Source organism: Labrus bergylta, chromosome 12 (genome assembly GCF_963930695.1).
Source record: "Labrus bergylta chromosome 12, fLabBer1.1, whole genome shotgun sequence".
Classification (NCBI taxonomy): Eukaryota; Metazoa; Chordata; class Actinopteri; order Labriformes; family Labridae; genus Labrus; species Labrus bergylta.
Window position 1 is genome coordinate 23,616,920 of NC_089206.1, and position 25,296 is coordinate 23,642,215.

General features: G+C 42.6%; 2 protein-coding genes across 2 annotated transcripts; one reads left to right on the plus strand and one right to left on the minus strand.

The window, feature by feature from the left end:
- Window positions 1-1,788: 1,788 nt before the first annotated feature.
- Window positions 1,789-19,078, minus strand: tti1 (TELO2 interacting protein 1). The gene is made up of 14 exons (XM_020635930.3): window positions 18,938-19,078; window positions 17,446-18,185; window positions 16,513-16,850; window positions 16,153-16,429; window positions 14,992-15,169; window positions 14,444-14,736; window positions 13,769-14,185; window positions 13,205-13,364; window positions 12,521-12,691; window positions 12,172-12,326; window positions 11,498-11,638; window positions 10,458-10,662; window positions 4,440-4,527; window positions 1,789-2,524 (listed from the first exon to the last, which is right to left on the minus strand). Exons 2-14 carry the CDS (start codon window positions 18,169-18,171, stop codon window positions 2,275-2,277), a joined length of 3,399 nt encoding a protein of 1,132 aa, XP_020491586.2. The 5' UTR covers window positions 18,172-18,185; window positions 18,938-19,078; the 3' UTR covers window positions 1,789-2,274.
- Window positions 19,079-19,321: 243 nt separating this feature from the next.
- Window positions 19,322-23,833, plus strand: zgpat (zinc finger, CCCH-type with G patch domain). Its single transcript, XM_020635989.3, has 7 exons — window positions 19,322-19,477; window positions 19,762-20,422; window positions 20,878-21,011; window positions 21,210-21,374; window positions 21,579-21,701; window positions 22,619-23,024; window positions 23,433-23,833. Exons 2-7 carry the CDS (start codon window positions 19,824-19,826, stop codon window positions 23,569-23,571), a joined length of 1,566 nt encoding a protein of 521 aa, XP_020491645.2. The 5' UTR covers window positions 19,322-19,477; window positions 19,762-19,823; the 3' UTR covers window positions 23,572-23,833.
- Window positions 23,834-25,296: the final 1,463 nt, after the last annotated feature.

The window sequence follows — 25,296 nt, forward strand, 5'->3', positions numbered from 1 at the left end:
ACAAGGCCTGAGTGACATCACCAATCTGTTACTGCAGGGAGCGCTGGAGTCCCTTCGATGGCGGTCGCCATGCTGGAAATGCTGTCTCAACCTAACTTTCAGCCAACCTAACGACAGGCTGAGGCGGTTTTAAGCCTCTTGACAAACCGTTACCTGTCAATCAGGTGAGCTACTCGCCCTATGTGAATAAATCTTATCCTTCATAAGAGCAAAATGGATGAGTTATCAGAAAATTTTAACTGCTAACTTTAGCTGTCAACCACATCTTTGCAGATATTACCATTTTTGTTACATGGTATGAAAGGTGAATTTTTTTCAGCAAGGATTTGTTTGACTCCCAAGTATTCATTGTTGACTTAGCTGTAGGTAGTCTGCTATTTTTCATAAAATGTTTATTTACTTTGAAATAGGCTCCATGTCCTTTGGGATTCCCACTTAATATTGAATTTTCAGATGCTGAACAGTTCAACAAGTTGTGAAAGGACTACAGTAAATATAATGTCAACATGTATTGATTTGCAAACCTGAAACTCAAAAGTACAACATTGAAACAACATTTGTGCTTCACCCTGAGTACAATGTCTGAGTTGTACATCGATATGATACTTCTCCTTGCATTACTGATCTTCCTTAGCCTGATGATGACATCCATAGACCAGAACAAACTTTTAACACCAGATGCTCAAGGGGGCCTAAGGGACTAAAAAAGGTAAAATCCCAAACTCACCCTTAACAGTTGCTTCTGTTGATGTCCAAAGGGTTATTATGGGTATATGATCAGCTGTGCCTCAACTGTGGTTAAGCTTCTCACCCTGGCTCTGTGTGTGTGTGTGTGTGTGTGCACATGCATGAAGGAGAAACGATATTAGGCAGTTGCCTGTGTGTAATAGGTGCTGCCAAAGCCCCCCTTCCGCTGCTGCTGATGACTAATGGTGCTATTGTCAGCACTGGCAGCAGGATAAATAGCAACAGCACAGGATGAGATAAAGAGGCGCTGTGCAGCACTCACTAGCATTAAACCAGACCAGCTAAATACAAAACACATGGCGATCTTGTTTCCCCACACAAGAAGGCTCATACATTCATTAAGGAGTGATGAGGTGGGGAGGCTGCAGGCACTCACATCAGTAAAGTGACGTGATAAGGGACGGGGGTTTCCTATTTTTCTTGTTTTAAACAGCTCTGGAACCCTGTAGGGCTTTAAGTGATAACCGGTACAATGATAGATCGGCCTACGTCCCTGTCATGAGACATTCAATTACCCAATAGGTGCACAACCGCGCGGACCCCTTGTTCCTCTCAGGCTGATGCATTTGCAGACAGCCCGTGTGATGTGGGTGGCAGGAGAGCTCAGAGGTAAGTGAGGGCATCGCTATACAAACAGAGCTCCTCTGTTATTTGCACCTGACGGATGTGTCTTCATTTTCCCTATTGTAAAAAATTTAAATGAAGACACCAAAACTGACAACGCATTTTCTCAAACCTCTCTGACTTCCCTCACCTGACCAGCCAGCTCCATTCTGTGCATGTCCGAATGAGCAATTAGTCACGGCCATCACAGGAGTATTACAATCAGACAGTGTGCACGTTTGCTCGCAATTTTGGGGAATTGAAAACAAGACATTTGCTCATTTTGGGTTCCTTGAACTTGTAATTTTTGATGCCATGGTATTAAAACAGGTATCGTTAGAGTTTAATATTCACTGGTATTTTATTGAAGTTTAAAATTCTGGTACTGTGACAGCCCTAGTGGCTACAAGATGATGTGTAATGAAAACCCCTTTGAAAGCATTTTGTGTGTTCTTTTAATGAAGCTTTAAGGATCATGAACAGTCTCTTTATCTGGGCCAAGAGCAAGATTAAAAGATCCCACGTGTTCAGATCTACATCTTGAATATAACATATTCTTAATAAAATAAAAAAAAGACATGAATATAAACAGAGAACAGAAGACTGAATGGAAAAGGTAAATCTCAGTCTGAGCCTTGTGGTGAAATAAGAGCCTTCAGCGCTGTCACTGCATGTCTCCTGATGTAAAAGAGCTGTCTGAAGTGTTCCTGCTACAGACATCTGCAGCAGGAGAGTGAACGGCAGGAGACACTGCTTCATTGACATTTTTCCCTTTGTACCCTTTGCTCCTTATCAGAGCTGTTTACACCATGAAGGTTATCACAGAGCACATCTGATGGCTGCTGTTTGGCACAATTGTCAGATTTTTTTCCTTCAGTTAATTGACTTGCTAGAGTCAGTGGCGAGCCGTCTGTTTGAGCGAGATCAGTCAGTCACATCAATCACTGGCTCATTAGCGAGGCCTGGCTGGTCGACCGCCTCAGCAAGCGAGCCAAATTCCTCCCGCAGCAGCTTCAGCACGTTATCCGAGTACTCGTCTCTCGGTCGGCCCATTCCGCTCAGCTGCACCGGCTGGAGGTCGGGGTGAGGCGGGACGTAGGAAGTCGGGCAGTGAAGCTCATTCAGAGTGAACCACAAGGCATCCGGATCCACCTGGATTAAGTGTCGGAAAACGCTGAGGAGAGGAGTTTAAGAGAGAGGATTAGCTCTGGGCTGTATTTTAGTAATATGCCTAACTTTTCTAGCATGTAAAAAAAAAACACCTTCATGTAATCCAAAGTGACAGACTGAGCAGAACACAGCAGCTTTACGCTTTGGACAGCAGTCCTACAGTTTGACGGCAAGATCCGCATGATCCTCCAGGATGTTTCTGTTACCTCTGTTACCTCTTATATAGTGTTTAACGACCAGGTTTAATCAGTCAGGACAAACTCTTTCAAAACACTATCTTACAACCTCAGAAATCACCTTTTCATAAGATTATTTAAGGACGGTGGTATTTTCTCCTCTTCATTATGTTGGCATTGTTGTTGCACTGTTGTTAGGCCTCACTCTCTGAGGTTAAAGTTTCGTGGATCGTGCATGTTCCCTGTTGCGTGTGTTCTGTGATGTTCTAACGTTGCTCAGTGAATATTGGAAAACTGTCTTTGTCACCGTCTCTATTTGTTGCAGTGTTTAAGGTGGGCTCAGTGGAAGCGGGTCTTCGGAGGTTGGAAATCAGTATAAAGGTCTCTGTTCTCTCCTGGCTATCAATTTAAATTAAAGGATCCTATTCCATCAACATATAGTTATTGGATGTAGGAAGTGATGCACCTTCTTAAACTGGAGTAGATTAGATTAGATTAGAAGTCAGTCTGCAATTAAATTGGTTTGACAGCCTTTTTTTGGGGGGGGGGGGGGTGTGCCTTTACTAAAGAGACAGGACAGTGGATAGAGTCTGCAATCGGGGAGGGAGAGAGTGGAGAATGACATTCCTAAAATGAGCCACAAATCAGATTTATACCCAGGCCGCCCACTTTGAAAGCTACAGCCTTCATAATGGGGGGCCCAAACTAACCACTCATCCACTGGCGCCCCTTTTGCTTTTTTTTCTTTTGCTGATTTTTGGGGTCTTCGTTTCTGGGTATTGGTTTATAGCAATGGGCGGTCTCAGTGAGTAACACGCCCGCTGCATGCAATAAGATGGTTTTTCAGTGATATTTTTGGTCTTGGTCTTGACTCAGTCTCGACCCCTAAATGTCTCTTCTCGGTCTCGGAGCATTGTGGTCTTGGGCTTGACTCGGTCTCGATCCCTAAATGTCTCGGTCTCTTCTCGGTCTTGGAGCACTGTGATCTCAGTCTCGGTTAGTGTGGTCTTGATTCCAACACTAGCTATTATATCATCAAGCTAATTTCAATTCCATCGCTGCAAGAAAAAAATCAACATCCTAAAAGTGTGAGACATTCAGTCAAAGCTTTCTTGTGAAAATTATATGTCTGCATGGTTAATGGTCAGGTATTTATGTTCATATTATTGTTTAATGTTAAGACTATTACATATCAAGCAAAAGTACTGGAAGTGGTTAAACTTCTGGAAGTACTGATGTGCTGATTTCTGGCACTTTTCAGACCCGGTGATTAACGACACAGCGCTGCAATGTTTTAAGCTGCAGCACTTATCTGCACTGGCAGACTGTTCACACACTAATGATAAGATGCCAACATGCACAATATTCAGGACTTCTGAGGAAAATAAACAGATCACGGGGGCGGGGGTTGTTTGTTAGAGTCATGCCAAGAAGAGATGAGGAATTATGATGCTAAGAGCTTCAGACATGTCCCGGTATAGCTGAGGGTCAACGAGAGAAGGGTCGACCAATCAGGAGAATGACTTTTGATTTCAGCTGGAGTCGATTTTGTTGTCCTGTCATGATTCATCACATCATGTTCTTGTTCATGCTGAGAGTTTATCGACTAATGCAGTTTTTGAAATATGAGGTCAAAAGTTAAGCAACAGAATTCGGCTTTTAAAAAAAAAAAGAAAGTATTCTAAATCTAATCCTGTGAAAGGCTCAGAGTTGATCAACGTTTATTCCTGGATAAAGACTCACCTCACACTGGCCTCTTGCACTCTGATTGGTTGCCTAGAGCTCAGGTAGGGCAGGCAGGCCTCACGAACAGCGTCCAGATCTGCTTCACCTGAGAAACAAAGAAACGACTATGACACGCATATTCCTTCACTTCTGCAGAGAAAAAGATCATTTTACACAACATCAGTCAGAGATGAAGAATCTCAGTCAATTTCAGCTACTTTCAAAAGCTCTCAGAAAAACGCATATGTAATCACAGTTGCCGGCAAACTTGCGTCGCTCGGTAAGACGGTTGATTGGAAAATGAGTAGGAAGAAAGATAAAAGGGAAAGAGAAGAAGATGAAAGAGGAAGGGGGGGGGGGGAAGAAATGGAACATGCCAGGACTTTTACCTTCTCTAACTCCTAATGAGCTGAGAGAAACTGCTGAGACGGCTGAGGAGAAATTTCACAGCGGGCTCTTTCACTGGACTTCACACATCCCTCTTTTTTGAGGAGTGGATGTGTGTGAACAGGGCTATATCTCTTTCCTCCCTCTTCATCTATTTTTATTTACGCCACCTGCGGTTTCACTTCCTTCTCCCCTCTCCCCCCTTCTTTAAACACACCTTTCATAACCTAACCTCCCTCCACCCACTTGACTTCTCTCCACTCTTTCATCTCCTCTCCCCATCTCTCACTCTCTCCATATCTCCCAGCAGACCCCTCAGAGATTCCCTAAGCTGCAAAGTGGGCTGCCTTTCAAGCCTCATTTCAAAACATCTCTCTCTCTCTCTCTCTCTCTCTCTCTCTCTCTCTCTCTCTCTCTCTCTCTCTCTCTCTCTCTCTCTCTCTCTCTCTCTCTCTCTCTCTCTCTCTCTCTCTCTCTCTCTCTCTCTCTCTCTCTCTCTCTCTCTCTCTCTCTCTCTCTCTCTCTCTCTCTCTCTCTCTCTCTCTCTCTCTCTCTCTGCCAATGCAACCCACACTCGGCTTGAACCGGGGCCTGCTCGCTGTGTGTCGGGAATAAAAGCAGCAGTGCACATTTCAGAGTTAAATGGGATTATTTAGCGACTGCTTTTATCTTCCTTTCTTCCTCCCTTGCTGGTGCCGCACTTGTAGCCCGTAGTCTTTTGTGCAATCAAGGTGCTGGGAGGGAAGCAGAGAAGTGAGAAATACTTAAAAGAGGAGAGGGGCCAGGTGCTGTTAGATTTAGTGGTAAATGAAGAAGAGGGTGGAATTGGAGTTGAAGCTAGCACTGGGGCTGAAACGTATTATTTGCTTCAGTCAATCTGGGTTTCTGTCTTTCTCTCTCTGTGACTGGGGCTCGGTAATTGGCTTGCTGCAGGCGTCCCAGAGGTAAGCTGTAGCCAAATCGGTATTCACATGAGCAGGGCTGCAGCCGCTGACTGTTTCTCCCTGGCTCCTTCACATTCTGTCCGTTTTCAACGCCAAGTCTCCCCTCGTTCAGATGTGAAGGAGGCACCATGTCAAGTGCCACCGAGAAAAAAAAAAAAAATCAAGCGAAAGCATCTTAAAGGATGTTTTTTTTTTTTCTTGGTTGCACATCAGTCGTTTGAGGCCTGTAGGAAGTGATGTTGCTGCAGTTGCCTTTTTGTAGTCTCCAGTGGTAATCATGCAATCGTTGGAGTCAGCTTTTTCTGCTAATCTGCAGTTCTCTTTATGAATGAAACACAAGCACACTGTCTCATTTACTTAAACATAGTGATTACACGTGCTATTCTGAGACCCTCCAATCTGAAAATGATGCATCATGAGTACCAGGGGGGGTCCCAATCAAACTAGGATGCAGGTTGTATTCCCATTAAGGCCAACTTCTCTGAATCAGTAGTTAGGGGGTACTAGATGTCAGCATTAAATTGATTTGGCACAACAATAGAATAGAATAGAATTACTTTATTGATCCCAAACTGGGAAATTGTGGCAAAACTGGGAAATTGTGCAAATAAACATTGGCTACTGACATCGGCTCATGCCACATTGCAGATGTGCTGATGTCTGTCAGAAGGGCCGATGTTGAACCGATGAATCAGTGTATCCCTAATTTGAATCCCAATGGTCTCCTACCTAACAGTGAGTGAGCTGCCTGTCAGGACAGAGCAGGAAACATGAATGTAGGGTATGTATTCTCCTCTAATTCAAATGGTACATCACTGGAGTGTTGGTACTCTGTGCAGAGATTCTGCTGTGCTAGTGTCCTTGAATTTCAAACAGCTTAAATATTTCCATCATGGCTGCACGGACATTAAACTGTCACAGAAACTCGAACCCATTCCCTGAGACCTGAAGACAGAGTTTAACTTTTGCTGCCTAATCGTAGACCTGAACCCAATGCAACTTCATATATGAATGATCCCTATTTCAAGGAGAGACACTTTGAATCTGAAAAAGTTTCTCACAAATAAACAACAACATATGTGTGACCATAAAAAACCATAATAACCTAAATGGTCACATTATAAGCTACACCTGCACATAAGTTAATGCACATATCTTATAAGCCAATCATGTAGGAGTCATCATGGACAGAGTCAAGAGGTTTAATGGTTAAGACCAGATATCAGAAAGAGGAGAAACATGGGATGGAAATGGATGGATTGTTGGTATCAGACTGGCTGGTTAGAGAATCTTAAAAACTGCTGATCTGCTGGGATGAGTGTACTGTTAAACAAACAAACATACAAACAAACATCCCCCTTAAATGGGTTACAGTTTACTACTTTGTGTTTCATTAGAAGTAAAGGAACAGATGTGAAACACTAAACAGTCCTTGAGATCGTCCTTGGGGTGCTCAAGGCTCTGTAAGTTAAAAGTAAGTAATGACAGAGCAATCTCGGTTTATCTCCACAAACACCTTAGGGAAATATTTCACTCTCAAGCTGCTAAATGCTAATGCTAGTGCTGGGGAGTTGATTGAAGTTTGATTAAAACAACAATATTGCATATTTGTTGAATATTTTGAAACAAAGCCTGACATGATAACAGAGGAATATTTCATGGGAGTGTTTGTACTTGTGTGATTTGACTCAAACTAGGGGTCCTAATTATTATTTTTTTGCAACCAAAGAGGAAAAATGATTCAAACTCCTCAGATCAAACGCCATATGTCACATTTTCTCTACAATTAGAGACAGGCACAGATGTTTTCTCAGCTGCTGCACACACGATGACGTTTCTCACCTTTTCTTTGCACCACATCTCAAAGCTCAAAAAGTGAAAGCACTAACTCTGACTGACGAGCACTGCTGCAGAAGTGATTGATGGCTAAAAGCTTAGTGCTACAAAATGTGGACTTCTAAGGTGAGTATTAATCCAGAAATGTTCTTCTTCCTCCAGAACCAATAACTACAAAAGAATCCCCTCTTCATCACTGCTGCAGGGTCATCTACTTGTTGAAGCAAACCTATTCACCCCCACTGTGAACCCCCAACCACACACCCTCCACTACTGAAACTAACAAACAATTTCAGTCACTTCTGAACAGTAAAGGACCTTATATTCCCACACAAAATCTCTGCTGATGGAACAGACTGGATACTACAGATTACGTCCCAGTGGAAGAGAACGTCAGCTTCACATGATTTGTTCTGGACTGTAATTGAATTGATCGTTGCCCCTGACCTCTATTCTAAATGTATTCAGTTCTATTTGTTTTCATTCTCTCTGATGTTCTTCAGACAAACGTTTAAAGCTTCTCGTATTAAATCTTATTTTAAATGACATTAAATAGAATCTCCATTTCTCCATTTTTCCCTCTCCATTCCCACAGTTGGAAATTCCTTTTGAACTGCCGACCTGTCGCTGCTATGCTGGCCTTTCAGAAGAAATAAAAATAAAAAAAACCTGCTTCCTCTATGACACAGTGTCTCTGTGAAAAGCAGAAAACTTTTCACCCTCAATGATGAGCTTCAGCAGCAGGGTGCAGTGTGTGATGTTCACACCATCAGCATGCTCCACATCGGGAAATGAAGATGAAAAACGAGAAGATACTGCGACTCAAAATCAAAACCCAGGACTTCCCAGTGGAGGAAAGACTCGTATGGTCTGTTATATGACACAATAAGATTTAATGACACAATTTTTTGTCCAGTATAAGTCTAAATTCTAAAATGTGCAAACTTGAGCCCCTTTCATCATGGCAGTGTAAAACCTGTGTGCACTGGTTTATCGCTGCTTCAACGCTCTCTTTCATACTGTCCGTGGAAAGCAGGAGTTCATATCATTACCACTTAAAGCATCTAAACACTCATCTCCAATGATCTCTATAGCTGATTGCAATCACCACATTCATTTGTAAGGAGCCAGATATTTTCATCAAGTAGTCTGAAAAGCACTGCACACATTCAACTAGAAATGAGGCGTAAAGAAGTCGCATGCTGAAGAAAGATGCTCCAACTCCCGGTATATTCAGTTTGTATTTAGCACTGTTAGAAAGCTGGATCATCACCGTGCGAAATGAACAAAATGATTGATGTACAATTAGACGAGCGGCCCATGATCACCTCATTGGTAACACACTGGTTCTGAGCCACCAGGACACTTAGAACGAACATCTTGAGTTGTGCTGCTGAAATTATGCCAAGCACAAAATACACAACTCTAAACCCATTTGATGCCTTGAGTTATTCAAGATCTTCTGTGGCTTCTTCATTTGCTGATTGCCGTGCAGATTTCACAGCGTTTTCTTGCTTATTTGTGGTGAAGTGGAGCTTGAGGGAGAACAGTTGTTGCTGCAGTTTTTTTCTTGTGTTAGAGCAGCGAAGGATTCAGGAGGATCATGTTGGTGAGCTGGCTGTGGTAACTGTGTGTTCAAAGTCATCTTCACTATGTGTTAAATTGAAGCACTGCCACTTTGATATTCCACTGAGAATTGTGTGATTTGATGCATGAGTGGTAAAGGCATGGATAATTGTTTCACACTGTAATGTGTTGGATGTGCTGAGGTGCAGTCTGTGCTATCAACAAAGGAAGGTAGATCAAATGGTTCTGATTTATCAAGCGCATAAAAACAGGTGCACTACATCTTGATTTTTCAAGATGTAAAAGTGTACTGAATCTTCAGATCTTTATAATAAAACGGAGAAGAATGGAGACAGACTGGCTCCTGCTGTTACCCCTTTATTGGTTTTTCATTCTAACACAAGAGTGCCATCTGGTGGTGAAAGAGTCAAAGTGCTCTCTGTGGCTGATCTGAAGGGTATCATGTCTTTTTCCTGTTTTTGGCTGTATGCAGAAAAGCTTTCACTTCTACCCATTTCCTTTGATTGACAATAAACACAAGAAACTTGAGCCCCAATAAGAAGGCTGAGCGTGCAGCAGGCGGAGGAGCCAAGACCCAAACAGCCTCGCCAACCTCCGGCAGGCTCCAGGTATTGACAATGCTGATACTATCTACCCTTCCACATGGCACCCACAACTCAACTGTAAAACTAGCTGGAAGCAAGAGCAAACACATAACTGGGGGGATCCAGTGGGGTCCTTCCTTCACTGGTGTTTTTGCATAGATAGATCCACGACTCCTTAAGAAGGCTGGACAGTTAGCTCTGTGCGTCCCAAAGCTACCTCCCTCCATGCTGTCTCTCACCGGATATAACACCACCTGTAGAACGTCTTTGTGCTTTGCATTCTTGTGTAAAAAAGGTTTTAAAAAAAGAATAAAACACAACCTCTAGCTACTGTCAAAATTACAGAAAAGAGAGAGTCTGTAGAAATACAGGAAAGGCAGAGTCAGGGTACACTGTCCCCCATTTTCATGAGGGAAGAGAGAAAAATAAATTTAGCAAAACTAAGGTAGCCACTATTTGGGGCTTTAGGGAAAGCTATGGACTGGAACCCTCTCTTGGAAAACTTTATCCAGGAGTAGTGCCCTCCCAAGTCTGTGCCTGCAGGTCACCAAAATCAAATCCTATGCATAATGTTAACTTTGATTAAGAAACTTGATATATTATCATGACGACGGGATCATTGTTACACTATGATTCATAACAAACTTATGGGATCATGTTGAATGTCTGCTCTTTGTGTGAGTTGTTTATTCTCTTACCCAGGTCCAGCCTCTGGCACAGTGAGCCCAGCCCCTGAAGAACAGCCAGCTGTAATTTGTAGGCCAGGGTGTGTGTGTAGACGGGTCCGGCTTTGGCGCTAATCGGAGCCTGTCGTGTCAGCGAGGAGCTCAGTTTGGGCAGAACTTCTTTAGAAACCCTCCTCCTCAGGAAGTCCCCACACGTATCACCCAGAGTGCACAGCACCTGGCAGAGAGAGAGAGAAACAAGCATTTATTTATATACACAGCAGCCTTTAAATAAAGTACAAAACAAGATGTCTGTTTAGTGTCTCCATAGAGAGTAAATAAACACGGGCAAAATCTGGGCAACGTCACCCAATGGTAACTAATATTTGAATATGCTGTCAGATATCTACAGCTGCTGCAGTTTTACATGAAGTGATTTGCGCCTTATAATTTAAAGAGGACATATTGTCCCCCTTCTCCACCTTTTCAAACAGTCCCCTGTGCTTTGGTCAAAATATAACATGAATCAAACACCAGAGGAGGTTTGTGACCCTGTATAAACCAGCTCTCTCTGAATGCTCTGTTTTGGTGTGTGTGTCTCTTTAAATCCAATGAGCCCCCCACAGTTTTCCCGGTAGACATCACTCCTTCGTTAGCGAGAATAAAAATGGCGGACCTAGGCTGGGGGTGGAGGCCATGGGTGGAGATACCAGGGGAAGGGGAGGGGATTTTTTTTCCAGAATTCCACTGTGATGTCACAAGGAGACCATATTTGAAACAGAGCATTTTTCTCTGTGTTGTAAGACTTATGCAGACCACAAACAAAGGACTGGATGGGTTTATTTCACATTTTGTGGGTCAGTAGACACTCAGGTTACCCAAATAAATGTTCAAAAACACTATCACTAGTGGATTTTTCATAATATGTCCCCTTTAATATAACTTTAACATAAAGTGATTAAAAATAAGAGACTCCAGATGTGAATGCAAGCCTTACTAGAGTAGAGTAACTAGAGTAAGTTAAAATTTACTGTGAAAAGATTGTATAGGACGAAGAGACTCGCTCCACTTACCCTGAAGGCTCTGAGGACGGCTAAAGGGTCGTCAGCTGTGAGTCTCTGTAGGAGGGGGGGCCAGCAGCGATGAGCCATAGGCAGCAGCTCGTTTTCTTTCTCGCTCAGAACACAAACACAAAGCTCCAGCACATCCAGGACCTGAGGTGAGACACGCAGAGCAACATTTAATAGACTTCTCGAGCTTCTAGACGCTAAGGTAGAAAGTAAGCATTATTTATAAAGCACCTTTTAATACCGAGGTTACAAGGTGCTGCACAGGGATGCCAATTAAAGCAGAAAATGTCAACATAAAAACAACATAACGATTGTGAATACTACACTTTTTATGGACACAGTGCTTACATACAAGTGTGTTTTAAACAGCTTTTTAAAACTTCACTAAAAGAGACAGTCGGGGCGCGCTGGTGGAGCAATGGTTAGGGCGCGCGTCCCATGTGTTGAGACTCTCGTCTCGAGCGGTAGGCCCGGGTTCGCCTCCACCTGTGGCCCCTTTCCGCATGTCATTCCCCGCTCTCTCTCCCTGGTTTCCGACTCTATCCACTGTCCTCTCTCTGAATTAAAGGCACGAAAAGCCCAAAAATAAATCTTTGAAGAAAAAAAACCTGAATTAAAAAAAAAAAAAAAGAGACAGTCGATGGAGCCATATTGAGTCACAAAGAAAGCTGCGGCACCTTGAGTCGGACCCTCAGGCTGGGGTCTGACAGCAGATGGATGCAGCGCTCCATGACGTCTTTGGTGATGCTGAGGTGAGGAGGGAGCTCTGGTTTCACATCGGGACCGTAGATATCTTCAGCATCTTCCTCACACTCCATGGGGGGAGGGACTTCTGAGTAGAGACAGAGAGGGGGAGATGGAAGATGGTTGACTGCTCGACAACGTGGTGGTTATTGTTTTTATTTATTCTTTATTTCCTATCCCCATAACTAAGTTCTGCCTCTGAAAACTGTCATGTTATACAACCTCAACAGTGTATGATGTCATTTGTCCTTTCCCCTTCAAACAGGCAGCGAGCTGAATTACCTAGATCTTCAACGGATGCATCCTCCTCTATTCCAATGCCCTCTGCCAGCTCTTTCTGCTTGCTGTAATCCAGCATGAACTGGCGGATGTCGAAGACTTCTTCATGACTGGAGGATTTCTTAGATTGGGTGGACTCCGCTGTACGACCACAACTGGAGGGAAACCATCTCGCTAAAGGAAAAAAAAGAACACAGAGGATAGTTTAGTGCCAAAGTGAGGTTTCTGAAGCGACACAGGTGCATAAACATTTTTCGACACTCTTGATGTGATTGCAAAAGCTTCTCAGAAATCACCTTTCAATCAAACATGGGATTCTGGTCTGTACTTACTTTTCTTTCACTGAACTGCAGAATTAGGAGTTATCTGATTCAAACCACTGTGGATTCTTATTTTTAAATTCTTGTCTTTAAATCTGACCATAAGAATGTCAGAAACTAACAACTCACCTGTTTTTAAATTATATTAAGGGCCTAAGAAACTTTTTTAAACTCTCAATCAATCATCTTATGTAGAGCCCCGATTCAGAACAAATATCTCAAGACACTTAATGTGGTAGGGAGCGATATTCTATGTAACATAACGCCACGTGAATAGAAGAGTCACAAAAGCCACATATTCAAATTGTTCCTCATCCTTTGTACTCTAACCGTACGTGATAACTGAGTCGACATCACTTCTCCTCACCCAGTGCCTTCATGAGGGCGTGCAGCACGGAGCAGAAGAGAGCAGCTGTGTGGTCGTAGCTCAGATCCAGAGCCATCAGCACATCCTGAACGATGTCTCCGACCAGAGGCAGCAGGCTGCAGTCAGAGTGCGTTAACATCACTGTCAACACCCGCGGAGCCTGGCCAACGAGACGGGAGGAGGTTAAAATACATGCTCAGGGGTCAGCAGGGAAGGTTTGAAAGTTTTTTGTTAGTGCTTTGAAATGCAGACCAGCGGACGATTAGGGATGATGTCTCATTATTACAAGCATTTGAAGTTTCACTGAGACTGACAGAATTAGTTTTTATCATTTATTATTTAGTTAAATTAAACATATCGACTTTCTGACTCTGGACCTCGTCATCAAAATCGGTGGGCGCTGAGCGGCACACATACTAAAATATAAATCTGAAACATGTTGATTGACCAAAAGATGATGATGCTTCAGAAAACAGAATTCATGACATTTGCTCTTCCTCTTTGTCTTATACCACTGTGTATAACTGCACATTCTAATAGCTTGCCAAATTGAAAACATTTCACCTGTGGATGCTGGCTGAGCCTCTGCAGGTTCAGCGAAATGTCATTGAGCAGGTAGTCCGAGTTCTCATTGATCAGCTCCTTCAGGGAGGAGTAACCGCAGGCTCTGCTGAGGTCCCACATGGAGCCGAGCGCCGCCTGGCTCACCAAAAGAGTCTCCTCCCCAGCTTTCTCCAGAACGGGGTACAGTGATGTCATCAATAATGGACGAAAGTCCCGCCCCAGAGTTTGAGCAAAGCAGGCGATGCCCTCCAGCTGGATGCACAGCTGCCAGATGTTACTGTTGAGCTGGTGGATCGTGGAGGTGGACGTTGAGGTGCACGGAGAGTTTATTTTAGAAGAAATCACTTGAAGACAGTTTGAGTCAGAGTTGCTGAAATCGCTGTTGGATATGGAGAGCAGTCTGGATGGGCTGAGAAGCTACAGAGAGACAAAAGACACAGGAAGTTAGCGTGCATCACATAGTTTATAAAGTGGCATCACTCTTTATGACTCAAAGAAAGTGAAAGTGATAAGTGATAGTGATATTTACTGAAATGATGAACTACTCCTTTAAATGTGCCTCAAACTGGTTGATTTATGATTATTTCGAGGATTACTCATCTCAGCTGTAACTAAACCTGCATCCAAGTTCAGTAAAAAGTTTGTCAAAGCCTTCACAGATGAAACTATCCTCACCTGCTGGTCCTGTCGGTCCCTCTCCGTCTCTTCACTCACAGTCATTAAGTGCCAGTTCTTCAGACTTAAGTATTCCTCCATCACAGACGCCACTGCAGCTGTGAGGTCTTCCTGGTTCACCGAGTGTCCACGGACTTGACCCGTCAAACTCTGACCCTCTGTCTCCACATCAATGCCTGCAGCGCCTCTCACAATCTCATTCAGCACCATGGCCGCCTGCTTTCTGTATGACGAAGACTGTTGGTACAGATCCAGGAAGTGATCTGTCAGTAGATAGAGGTTGCCATAGTAACCTAAAGATAAGAAAGAGAAAAGTTGCTTGGTATAGGAGGGCTGTCAAACTACATAAAATAAGTAAACAAAGAGGCACAATATATAGCTAGCAATACTCCGTTATGTAAACGTACTAGCCTTCAAAATCCGTCATGGTCTAACTTTTTTTTATAACTTCTTCATGTGAATCATTTTGAGCCACATGTAGTGCATGGTTATGTATCCAGAGGGGCGAGAAGCGTAATGTAGATCATTGTGATACCGATTTCTCATACCCAGAGTCCGACAGATCTCCATGAGAACAGAGAAGATCTTCTCATCTGTGAAGTAGAGAAAGTGTTTCCTCTGCGTGCGAGCAAAGCATGAATCAGCAGAGCCGGGGGTCGTCTCTATGGTCGCAGCATAACTCCTCTCCTCCACGATGCGAACATCCATCACATCCAGGTCCAGCACCTGAACAGGCACACAGGAGTGTATTATTCAACACTTTGGGGCTTTGCGTTGACTTGTAACTTCTTTAGACTGCAGCTAGAGTTATATGCAATAATAGATCAGAGATAAGACCGGAAAGCGAGCGGGTGCGGACTCCATGAGGGTTCTCCCTGCACACTGCCTGAAGCTTCTTTGTATTCCCACAGTTAGTAAGACAGCTTTGTCTTCTCCTGTTTCACTAGGGGTTTCAAACCATCCCGTATTAGCTGGGAACTCCAGTATTTTAAACTTAATTTGTTCCTCTCGAGCGGGACGCACCTTGTCCCCTATCAGCAACAGTAATGCTTTTAACAGAGGACTCAAACAATGGCTAAAATCAAAACAACAGTGCTCACATGAATAGTTTGTGACTGGTTTATTGTTTGATCATGCTGCCTTTGCTCTACAGTTTAAGTGTATTTATTCATTCTCTCCTTATTGTTTTCTCTGTTTTTATCGCTTTTCTCCCTATCTTAATTGTTTTCCTTTCAAAAGCCTCCTGTGGACAGGTGTTGAGAACTAGCATGTATGCTAAAACACTTAAACAATGCATCTGGTTCGTCCAATGTATCTGTGATGTCCATGCCAAATAAAGTCTATTATTATTATTATTATGATGACGCTACTTCTCTGTAATCTCTACATGACACTTCACTGATGATAGATAAGATCTGACACAGCCAGAAGCCCATCATGCACCGATCACATCCGTCATGTGACACCTGTCATCCAATCAAATCTTTAAAAAGCTTAACTTTTAAAATGTTTAAATATCCAGAACAGTTCAGTCACATGGATGCATTCACTTCATTAACACTCACGTATTTATATAACAAATATATAAATGAATAAACACTAGATCTTCAACCCTCTTTTAGTTTCGATATTCAAAATAAGTTACTGTGACAAACAACATTAATAAAGCCTATTTTTTTTAAAGATAATATAACATAGAAAAACTTTACCTGCATTAACGCTTTGGAAATCCTCTCTAAATGTGTTGCGGAGTTTAGCACCACAGAGACAAGCGGTCCCAGCAGTTTTATGTAACCCAGAAACACGTTGAGGACAAACAGCTTCTTCTGGTCATCCGAGGTCCTCATCAGTCTGGGCAGCGAGGTGGCCAACGAGTGGAGATTCTCTGAGAGCACGTCAGTGAAGGTCTGAGCCCTGCTACTTTTATCACCTCTGCTGCTACAGCTCTGATTTGTCTGAGACACGGCTCTGAGAGCGACCTCACACCTGGAGGATAGGAGAGCAGTGTCATCAAACACCTCGTTATCAAGTAGTCTAGACTTACTTTTTTCCTCATATAAATGCCAAACCTCTCTCTGACTCTGGGCTCCTCATCATTGACGGCTCCCACCAGCGCCTCCAGCAGGGGTCCCACACACTGTTTCAGGGACTGGCTACACCTGTCCAGCAGGTGGTCATCCAGCTCCACCATCTCCAGTCTGACCCTCCAGTGCTGGTGAGCAGAGGTGCAGGCGATGATCTTCTTCAGAAGCACACACAGCTTCACTGCTGTATTCTTCACCCAGTCTTTTGTTCGATGGACCACGAGCTGGCCGATTCTCCCCAGTTCTGGTGATGGTGTCTTATTGGACTCAGCGTCCTGAAGCTGAGCGTCATCCAAGACAAGCCCCACAGTCCTGGACCAAACCTGCAAATAAATAAGAAGGAGAAGAGATCGAAACCGAGGATATAATAATAACGTTTTTCTTTTACTTTAGACTCAATAATGGAAGACATATTTCATTTGAAGGGAAAAATCCAAATACAGAAACCTCACCATGTTATCTAAATCTGTTTGAACTAAAAAGATGCTGAAAATTGAGCTTGCACAAGAAACTGAAATCAAATCACTTTTTCCAGAATCCACCTTTTGAAGAGCAACACTTTTTCAACAGATTTTTCCTCAAATGTATTTATTATTCTTCTCATCCATCTATCAGAACAGAACTGTTTTGTATTAATCATTTTGCCAAGCTGGTCATTTTATTAGACTCCTTTGTCCTCACCCATAAGTGGCAGGTGGTGCAAGGCAATTGTATACAAAGTTTATTCATAGCTTACATATATATATATACATTCAAATAGTTTATTTAAATTAGTTACTTGCTAAATTAAGTACAGACTATGATGACCAATTACATGATGAATTTCTAATAAGTTAAACATAGTTAACATATTCCAGCATGACAGCACTGTACACCACAATACAACATCTAATTCAAATTTAAACAGAGAAACTGTACCTTGATGGCCCTGACTGTTACTCCATGGCCTTGTCTCAGGTCTCCTGTAATGATCCTGGCTACAGTCACAGTGATCCCAGGTAGGAACGAGGCCACGATGCTGCCTACCATGCATCTCTCCTCTGAGGTTGGTACTACGTGGTCCTGATCACAGTCACACTGTAGAGTCAGAGCCTGGAGGCACTTCAACGCTGATACCTGAATATCTCTAGATTTTGTCTTCTCTGCTAAAGCCAGCAGCAGGGACACGGTAGCTCCAAGTCCGGGCAGCATAATGGGTTCAAAGAGTTTGAAGACTATATCACCATAAGCAGCATGAAGAAGTGCAGTTAGGCACCTCAGCACAGCTGACTGTAGCTCCTCTGATGTATCTGCAGGTTTCCCAAGGTCGGTTGGAGAGCACAGGCAGAGGCAGAGCTCAGAGAGGAGGTCATGCAGGGTCTCCCAGCTCTGGACACAAGTGTTTTCTAGGACGTAGCTGATGGCCTCAGCCACCGCCTGAACGAGCTTGTCTTTCTTCGGCCCGGGGACTTTGAGGACAAAACGAAGAGGGAACAGAACATAGTCTTGGAGCTGCTGCAGTGTAGCGTCGTTGACTTCTTTCAGCTGGGTGCTCAGAGTGTCCACGTTGGTCACAGTGGGCTCTCGGGTGAGCAGGACACATGCCGGGCGGAGGTAGGCAAAAGCAATCTTTGGATCACTGATCTGAGTCATGGTGGGAGGCATGACAGCAGGGCTTTCTTCATGAGGGAGGGGTTGGTGCAATTAATATAGGAGAAGAAAATAAATCAAACTTTAATTATTTACATTAAGCCTTTCTGCTAATTATATGCTCTAATACGTTGTGTTCATCTGCCATATTGAACAAAAATCTTTAAATGTAACATTTCAAATCTTAAATTGTAACCTTTGGTGTTTTAAAGAGCTGGAAACCTCAAACTTTGCCCCAGTATGGTGAATCAAATCTAAACAAATAGCATAACAATTTTTATACAAACACAGAAAATGATCTCAAAAGAAACCAGGTAAACTTAAAATGTACCATCCATGCCTGATAAATTGGTCTGAGCTGCCAGTGGTCAAGATGAGAAATCATTTCTGAAGGTTGCCACTATTTATTATGGTCATCATGGTTTTACCATCAAGCCTTTTTCTGTGTAATCAGGTAAAAATATGAAGAACGGCTTCTTTAATCCTGTGGTCATCTAAATCTTTGCAAATTTATTAAACTACATGTCAGCATTTTATGTAATTTTTTACACAGACTACTTTTACATTCAGGTTTAACGTTTTGATATATCAGCCAGTCTTATATCAGGTGCAGCCCTGTCAAGAGGTCTAATTATTAAAGTAAGGAAACAGATCCATAACAACATTAAGTCTATGTAGCTCAGCAGAACATCTGAAGCATCGTTGTAGTCTCTTAAGTCAGCTGACAGCACCAAGCATGTTTCTGAGTCTGCATACAAGCGTCAACAAACAGGGAGCCTACCGTCACGTTAGTTAACATGAGTGAGCCATCTAGGCGGAGGATAAGTCCAAAGAAGAGGGTTTATTTTATACATAAACAATGTGTAGAATAGTGGCGAAGTTACTGAACGCTGGTCACGAGAAACGTCATCATTCTGCGTCTGGGCTCACATGTTTTGACAAAGCTGCGATAAAACTTCCGGGTTTGATGATGTAGTTTCAAAATAAAACCAAATACAGTTTAACGATGGAAAACAAAACATTGGGAAGTGTATTTTAGAACAACTCTGCTCTTATTATGTGAATGTTTGACTTCAGCCACTAGCATGAAACATTTCCGACGTTGTATGGGCAGTAGTAGGTGAAAAACGTAGAAAATTTATTTTATTTTGAAGCCTTTCCTTCGTTTTCGCTAGCTGGATAGTGCACCGGTGTATGTTGTGACTGTACTGTCCTAGACAACTTAGCTCCATTATTTACAGATTTTTCACACGTTTCCATGGCTGGACAAAAGGCGTCTCTTCAGTGCAGTTGATGTCAAATAAACAGCCTGCTCATGAAGGTAATTCTAGTGTCATTATAACCAGGCTAAAAGCTCATTTAATGACGGCTAACCCTGAAGCTAAACTAGCTGTGATACATTTCTGTCTGAGCGACTCATTAATGCAAACACCTAAAAACCACTAACTAGCTTTTCGTATCTCACAGAGAAGCTTTTCCATAATTAATAGTCAGAGTATGCAGAAGATATTTTTACATTTGTATGATGTAGTTGTTTTTTTTACAGTATAATGTAATGCAATCTATGTTTGCATTCTTCTTTAAATCAACAATCTTTTTCCTCAGGTGTCTTACTCCTGAGGGTTTGATGCTGTCTGATTCTGCCCCACTCTTTGCCAAGAGTCAGTATGGATGAGAAAACCCTTGAGGCTGCGATCTCTACCTATGGTGCCCAGTTGCAGCAAGTGGAGACAGCCCTTTCAGCTGGCCTGGACCCCTCCCAGGAGTCAGACCTTCTGCAGCTGAAAGAGGACCTTTGTCAGCTGATAGAGCTCACAGAGTCCAGCCTTGTGTCCGTCAAAAAGAGTCAGCTTCTGGCCAGCCTTGAGGACAGCTCTGGACTGCTGTCAAACACAGCAGCTGACACAAACAGTGCCAATGGAGCTCAGGGTGATGAGTTTGCTGCTTTCTACGCTGAACTTGGAGAATCCTCAGGTAGTAGCTCTGATACTAGAGAGAGGGAAAAGGTAGAGGATGGAGTGGAAGAGGAGGAGGAGGAGGAGGAAGAGGAGGAGGAAGAAGATGCACTCAGTGGTACCAAAGTAAGAGCCCCATACCGGACTAATTGGGGGACACTGGAGTATCACAATGCCATGGTGGTGGGGGCAGAACCACCAGACGGGGTAGAGGCACAAGTGAGAGTGCTCTACCTTCACCCCACCCAGAGGTCAATGAAACCCTGTCCATTCGACCTGGAGGACAGGTGTAGCTTCAAGGAAGACTGTAGGTAAGGTACCACAGTTAGAGACCATCCAGAATGTGTCTCCCATTTTCCAAATAATCTCGCCATAGTGACAGAAAACAGGCAGTCAGAAAAAAATCCAATTCTGATTTAGGGAAATAATTTGAGAGTTGAATTACAGTTTCTTAGGATTTTCACTCTGAAAAGATTAAATAACTACAAATGTGTTTTCTAGTACCTCATGCCTGAGGGGGGCCGCCCAAGTTCCAGTCCAGCCTGTAGATCCTCTCCCACATGTCATCCCTCCCCCCATCTCTCTCTCTCTCCTCAGTTTTTTCAGTCCACTGTCCTGTCTGAATAGAGACATAAAAGCCCAAAAATAAAACTCTTGATAATAAGTCAGATATTATTTGAATCACTCTGAATTATCATCAGCATATTCTGCTGAGGTCTCAGTTTTTGTCTTGACACAGTATTTCTCCTGTACCACTTTTTTGCAGGTTTTCTCACGGGGAAGTGGTGTATGTGTCCGAGCTCAGAGAGTTCCTTGAGACTGACCTCAGTAATCTTGAAAAGGGCTCGTCCTGCTTGGCTCGACATGAGGACGGCATCTGGTACCCGGCCAAAATCAAAGGTACGCTGTTAAAAGGTTTTACTTTGACAACTTTGACTTTGAGTTCACACTAAGGCTGCTTGATTTTAAGTCATCCTATCAAAAACAAAAACATTTCCTAAAAATCTCTGAAAGTTACCCTCATAGACAACAGTAGAAAATATTATCAATTCATGTTTGAATGTTTTTGCTGACCCGATTTTATTTTTCTCAATGTAGAAATTGACAGTGGTTTCTACACTGTGAAGTTTGACAGCCAGCTGCTGAAAGAAGTTGTGGTAGAGGCCGACTGCATCATCCCCCCTCTGAGAGAAGACGACCCGGTCTCCTCTGAGTCTGACCTTGAGGACACGGGAGATGGAGATGATCTGGCATATGCAAAAGGTGCGTATGCATACAGAATGTGTTGCAGAGTGTCCTGTAAATCAAAGCGTGAGCTTGTCTTTGCAAATCTTGTAAGAAATAGATTGTGACTTTGGTGTATTTTCACAGAGCTTTGGAGATTTATATGAAAGTTGTTGGGTGCCATTACCTCATTAAAAACATAACTGACTAGTTTTGCTTTACTTTTCTTTAATTGCCCAACAGTTATGGACTCTGCTTTGGACCCCTCAGAATCATTAAACAGTGCAAATTTTGGCGGCTGGGAGGCCCATACCAGAGGCATCGGCTCCAAGCTAATGCTCAAAATGGGTTATGAATATGGGAAAGGTAAGTACAGGTGCACAGCATGATCGACAGTTTAAGTTCTGAAGTTATACCTTCCTATCCTGATCAAAGTAGTCATCAGTGTCTTGCTTATATTTTTAAACGAGCAATACATTTCATTTCACTACATGCAAATGTTTTACCATTACTTGATGAAGGCAATGTTACATAATACTTCATCAGCTTACATCCTGTCCTAATGCTTTTAGACCAACAAAATAATTTGTGTTGTCTTCTCATAGCAAGAACATCTAGATGGGCTGGAAGTTTACCCAGTGTTAAATGTGTTTACACAGGGTCTCCACCTACTCCGAAACCACTAGATTTACTAAATCCAAAGAAATGCCTCCTGACTTTTTAAGGTCCCTGGCTCTGCAGGAACGATTTCCTCTGAAGTAAAAGTTAGAATACCCCGATTACATCAGCAAAAATCAATAAACGCCTAAACACTAGAATCACAGCTCCTGCTGGTTGTATTAGACTCAATGAAAAAGGTAAATCAGTGTAAATAAAGATCATATAATCACATTGTTAATATGCTTGAAGATCCTTATAACAAAATAAATTCATTAAAAAAATATATAATTAACTGAGTTTCTTAGAAACTTTCAATCAACGATCACACAGGATGCAATAATAAAACAAAAATATGGAGGGTGTCATATGTTGAATAGACACTAGAGGGCAACAAAAGTTGCATGCTGCCTCACCCATCTGAGCAGGACAGGGCACTTTAAAACACCATGCCATGTTTAACTACTCTAAATTCTGTTTTTGTTTTTTACTTTCTTCTCTGGTTTGCATAAATACATTTAGTCTTAAACTGGTCTGAATTATATATTTGCTGTTCCCTGTGAGGGAATAAGATAAAATGCAGTGTCTCTGTCTTCCTCACACATTTCTTGCTTTTGTGTTTTCAGGCTTAGGAAAGAAGCAGGAAGGTCGGGTAGAGCCGGTCATGGCAGTGGTCCTACCCAAAGGTAAGTCTCTGGACAGTTGTGCTGAGCTCACTCAGAGGCGGACCCAAAGCAAGATTAGCAAAGACGGCACACAAAGCGGACGCCCGAAGAGACGCAGAAAACCTTGGGCCCCCAAAGAAGGGAGGAAGAATGTCTTTGACTTTTTGAATAATCAGTTGGGAGGAAAGAGCGCTGGAGCTGCTGAGGGGGGAGCAGCAGCATCAGCGTCTGGCGTGGAGGCCTACAGGGGAGGGAAAAGCACCAAGAGGAGTCTGAATGTGAAGGTGTTTCAGGCTGCTGAGCGGGTTTCCCAGACCGAGAGAGAGATCCAGAAACTGACTAAGTCACTCAGCAGACAAGCAGGAAGGTCAGTTTGTGTTCTGTGCAGGTGGTTTATCAAATGTACTTTTCTATTTGTCTAATCTGACTTCTGTGAGTACGTCCTGTTATCTCCTCCATGGAGAGCACTGAGTCATTAGCAATCACAACACAACATGTACATACATATACAAGCATACACACTGTTCCCATAGCTATGATTTATTTTAAAATATGAGCACACTAGTTTCTGTGAAGTTCCTGTCAAGCAAAGTGACTATTAATTAATATTCACAAATGAGGAGGCATGTGGGTGTGGTGTAAAAATGTAAATATGGTGTGAAGATTCAACACTTCCCGCTGACATCTTATCCTGGAAATGTGCAGCCCAAAAAACTAAGTTGTCTCTTCTGTCTTTCCCCATCTCCTCTTCTGTTTGTTGTTTGTGTGCGCAAAGGGACACATCCGTAGTGAAGCATCTGGAAGAGAGGCTGTCAGCGGCTCGCAGGCTGCTGGCCCAGCAGAAAGCCCAGGAGCTGTCCATCCAGAGCGAGCACAGGAAGGCTGACACACACAAGAAGATGACTGAGTTCTGAGTTCTGTTGGAGGATGAAGGGAAGCTCTGCTCGCCTGAAATGAACTTTGTGTCCCTTGCCTGTTGTCAGTTATTTGCTACACAGTTTGTTTTTTTAAAGACCATTTTTAGCATTATTTCTCATCATTTGTAGATATGAGCGGACGGCGGTGCCCACTACTCCAAATATTGATCCATTTTGTTTCTTGTTTTATTTTTAATGACTGAGTTTTATTTTGTGTTTAAATTTTACTGTTACAAACTAAATTTTCTTTCGAAACCAACATCTTGTGTCAGTGTCTTCATCTTTATCAGAAACTAAAAACCCTGCATTTGGAAAACCTGCAATGACATTTCTTATCTTTCTAACAACTTGAAATAGATATTTCTACACTGTGCTGTGTACTCTCTATATAAAGATGAACAGTACATCTCCATCTCCTCCCATTGTGAAAAAGTGAAGCCAAAATGCCCAACGACGGGCGCTGACATATTGCTCATTTGTATACTGAGTGCGCAATAGGATATGCTGGCAGAGCCTATATTTTTTTTATTTTGTTTGTGCGTGCCTGTTAATTTTAATGTATTTTAAATTGACATTCCTTTGTACAACTGTGGTCGTTTTTAAAGAGCTGAACAAATAAAGTTGGATTGGATAATGACATCCCGTCCCTTCTAGAACCAAAACACATTAAACTTACTGATAAAACATCAAAAATCTCAGGTACAATTTATCACTTTGCCTGACATCTACCCTGCGACAATTGCAGATATACTGTACATAAATAACTAAGAAATCGTTCATCTTTATGCTGATGGTCTTGTGTGATTTTCATAAAGAGGCATCAGCATTTACTTCAATCTGTTTCATAACCAGTTAAATAAAACTCCACATAGGAGCTTTAAGTTGAACAAAAGCTAGACTGCACTTTTGAGTACCATACATAGAGCTTTGCTAGTCTTCTTACCATGCACAAGGCTTTTACAATACATAGTGCAACAACATCATACTACTACTACTACTACACACACACACACACAACTAAACTAAACTCTAAAAATAAAACTTTCTGAATCTCAGAATTTTTAATATGGTCTTTGTTCGATTTTCTGGGAGAGGCTTCTGTAATTCTGTCCAGAGGCTGCCCTAAAGATGAGCTCAGTAGTACACCTCAGCAACTTCTGACTGATTTTTAAATTACATCCTCAGGAGTTTGAAGACCTTTAGAAACTGGTGAGAGTAAAGCACCTCCATCGACCACGTGTCTTAGTCGCTCATTCACAGTGTCTTTGATGCTTCCAACTTAACCCCTCTCTTAAATAATGAATCCTAGAACAGTCTGTCTTGCTCGTGGATCGGACATGCTTTGTCCGTGAGTGGTGCCTCGGCTGCGTCTACCCTTTAGATTTCCTGAGCAAAGGTTGAAGTCGTGTTGTAAAGCAGATACAGATGAAGGCTTCAACATTTTACCAGAAACTCTGAATGTGATATAGAGAGATAACGGAGAATTACTGTCTCGTGGTTATGTGCATCAGCAAAACGGTCAAGTTACAGTCCTGCAGTCTCTCCCAGAGAATGAAGTATAACTGTGGCAAGGACACATTTCTGTATGTATACTGTAAGTATCTGAAAGGATACATTCCTCTCACACCAAAACAAGGACATATGTAGGCCTCAAACAGGAGAGGCATTCGTTTACGGGAGGGACATTCATTAGAACAGGTATGCAAGGAATATTGTGAGGAG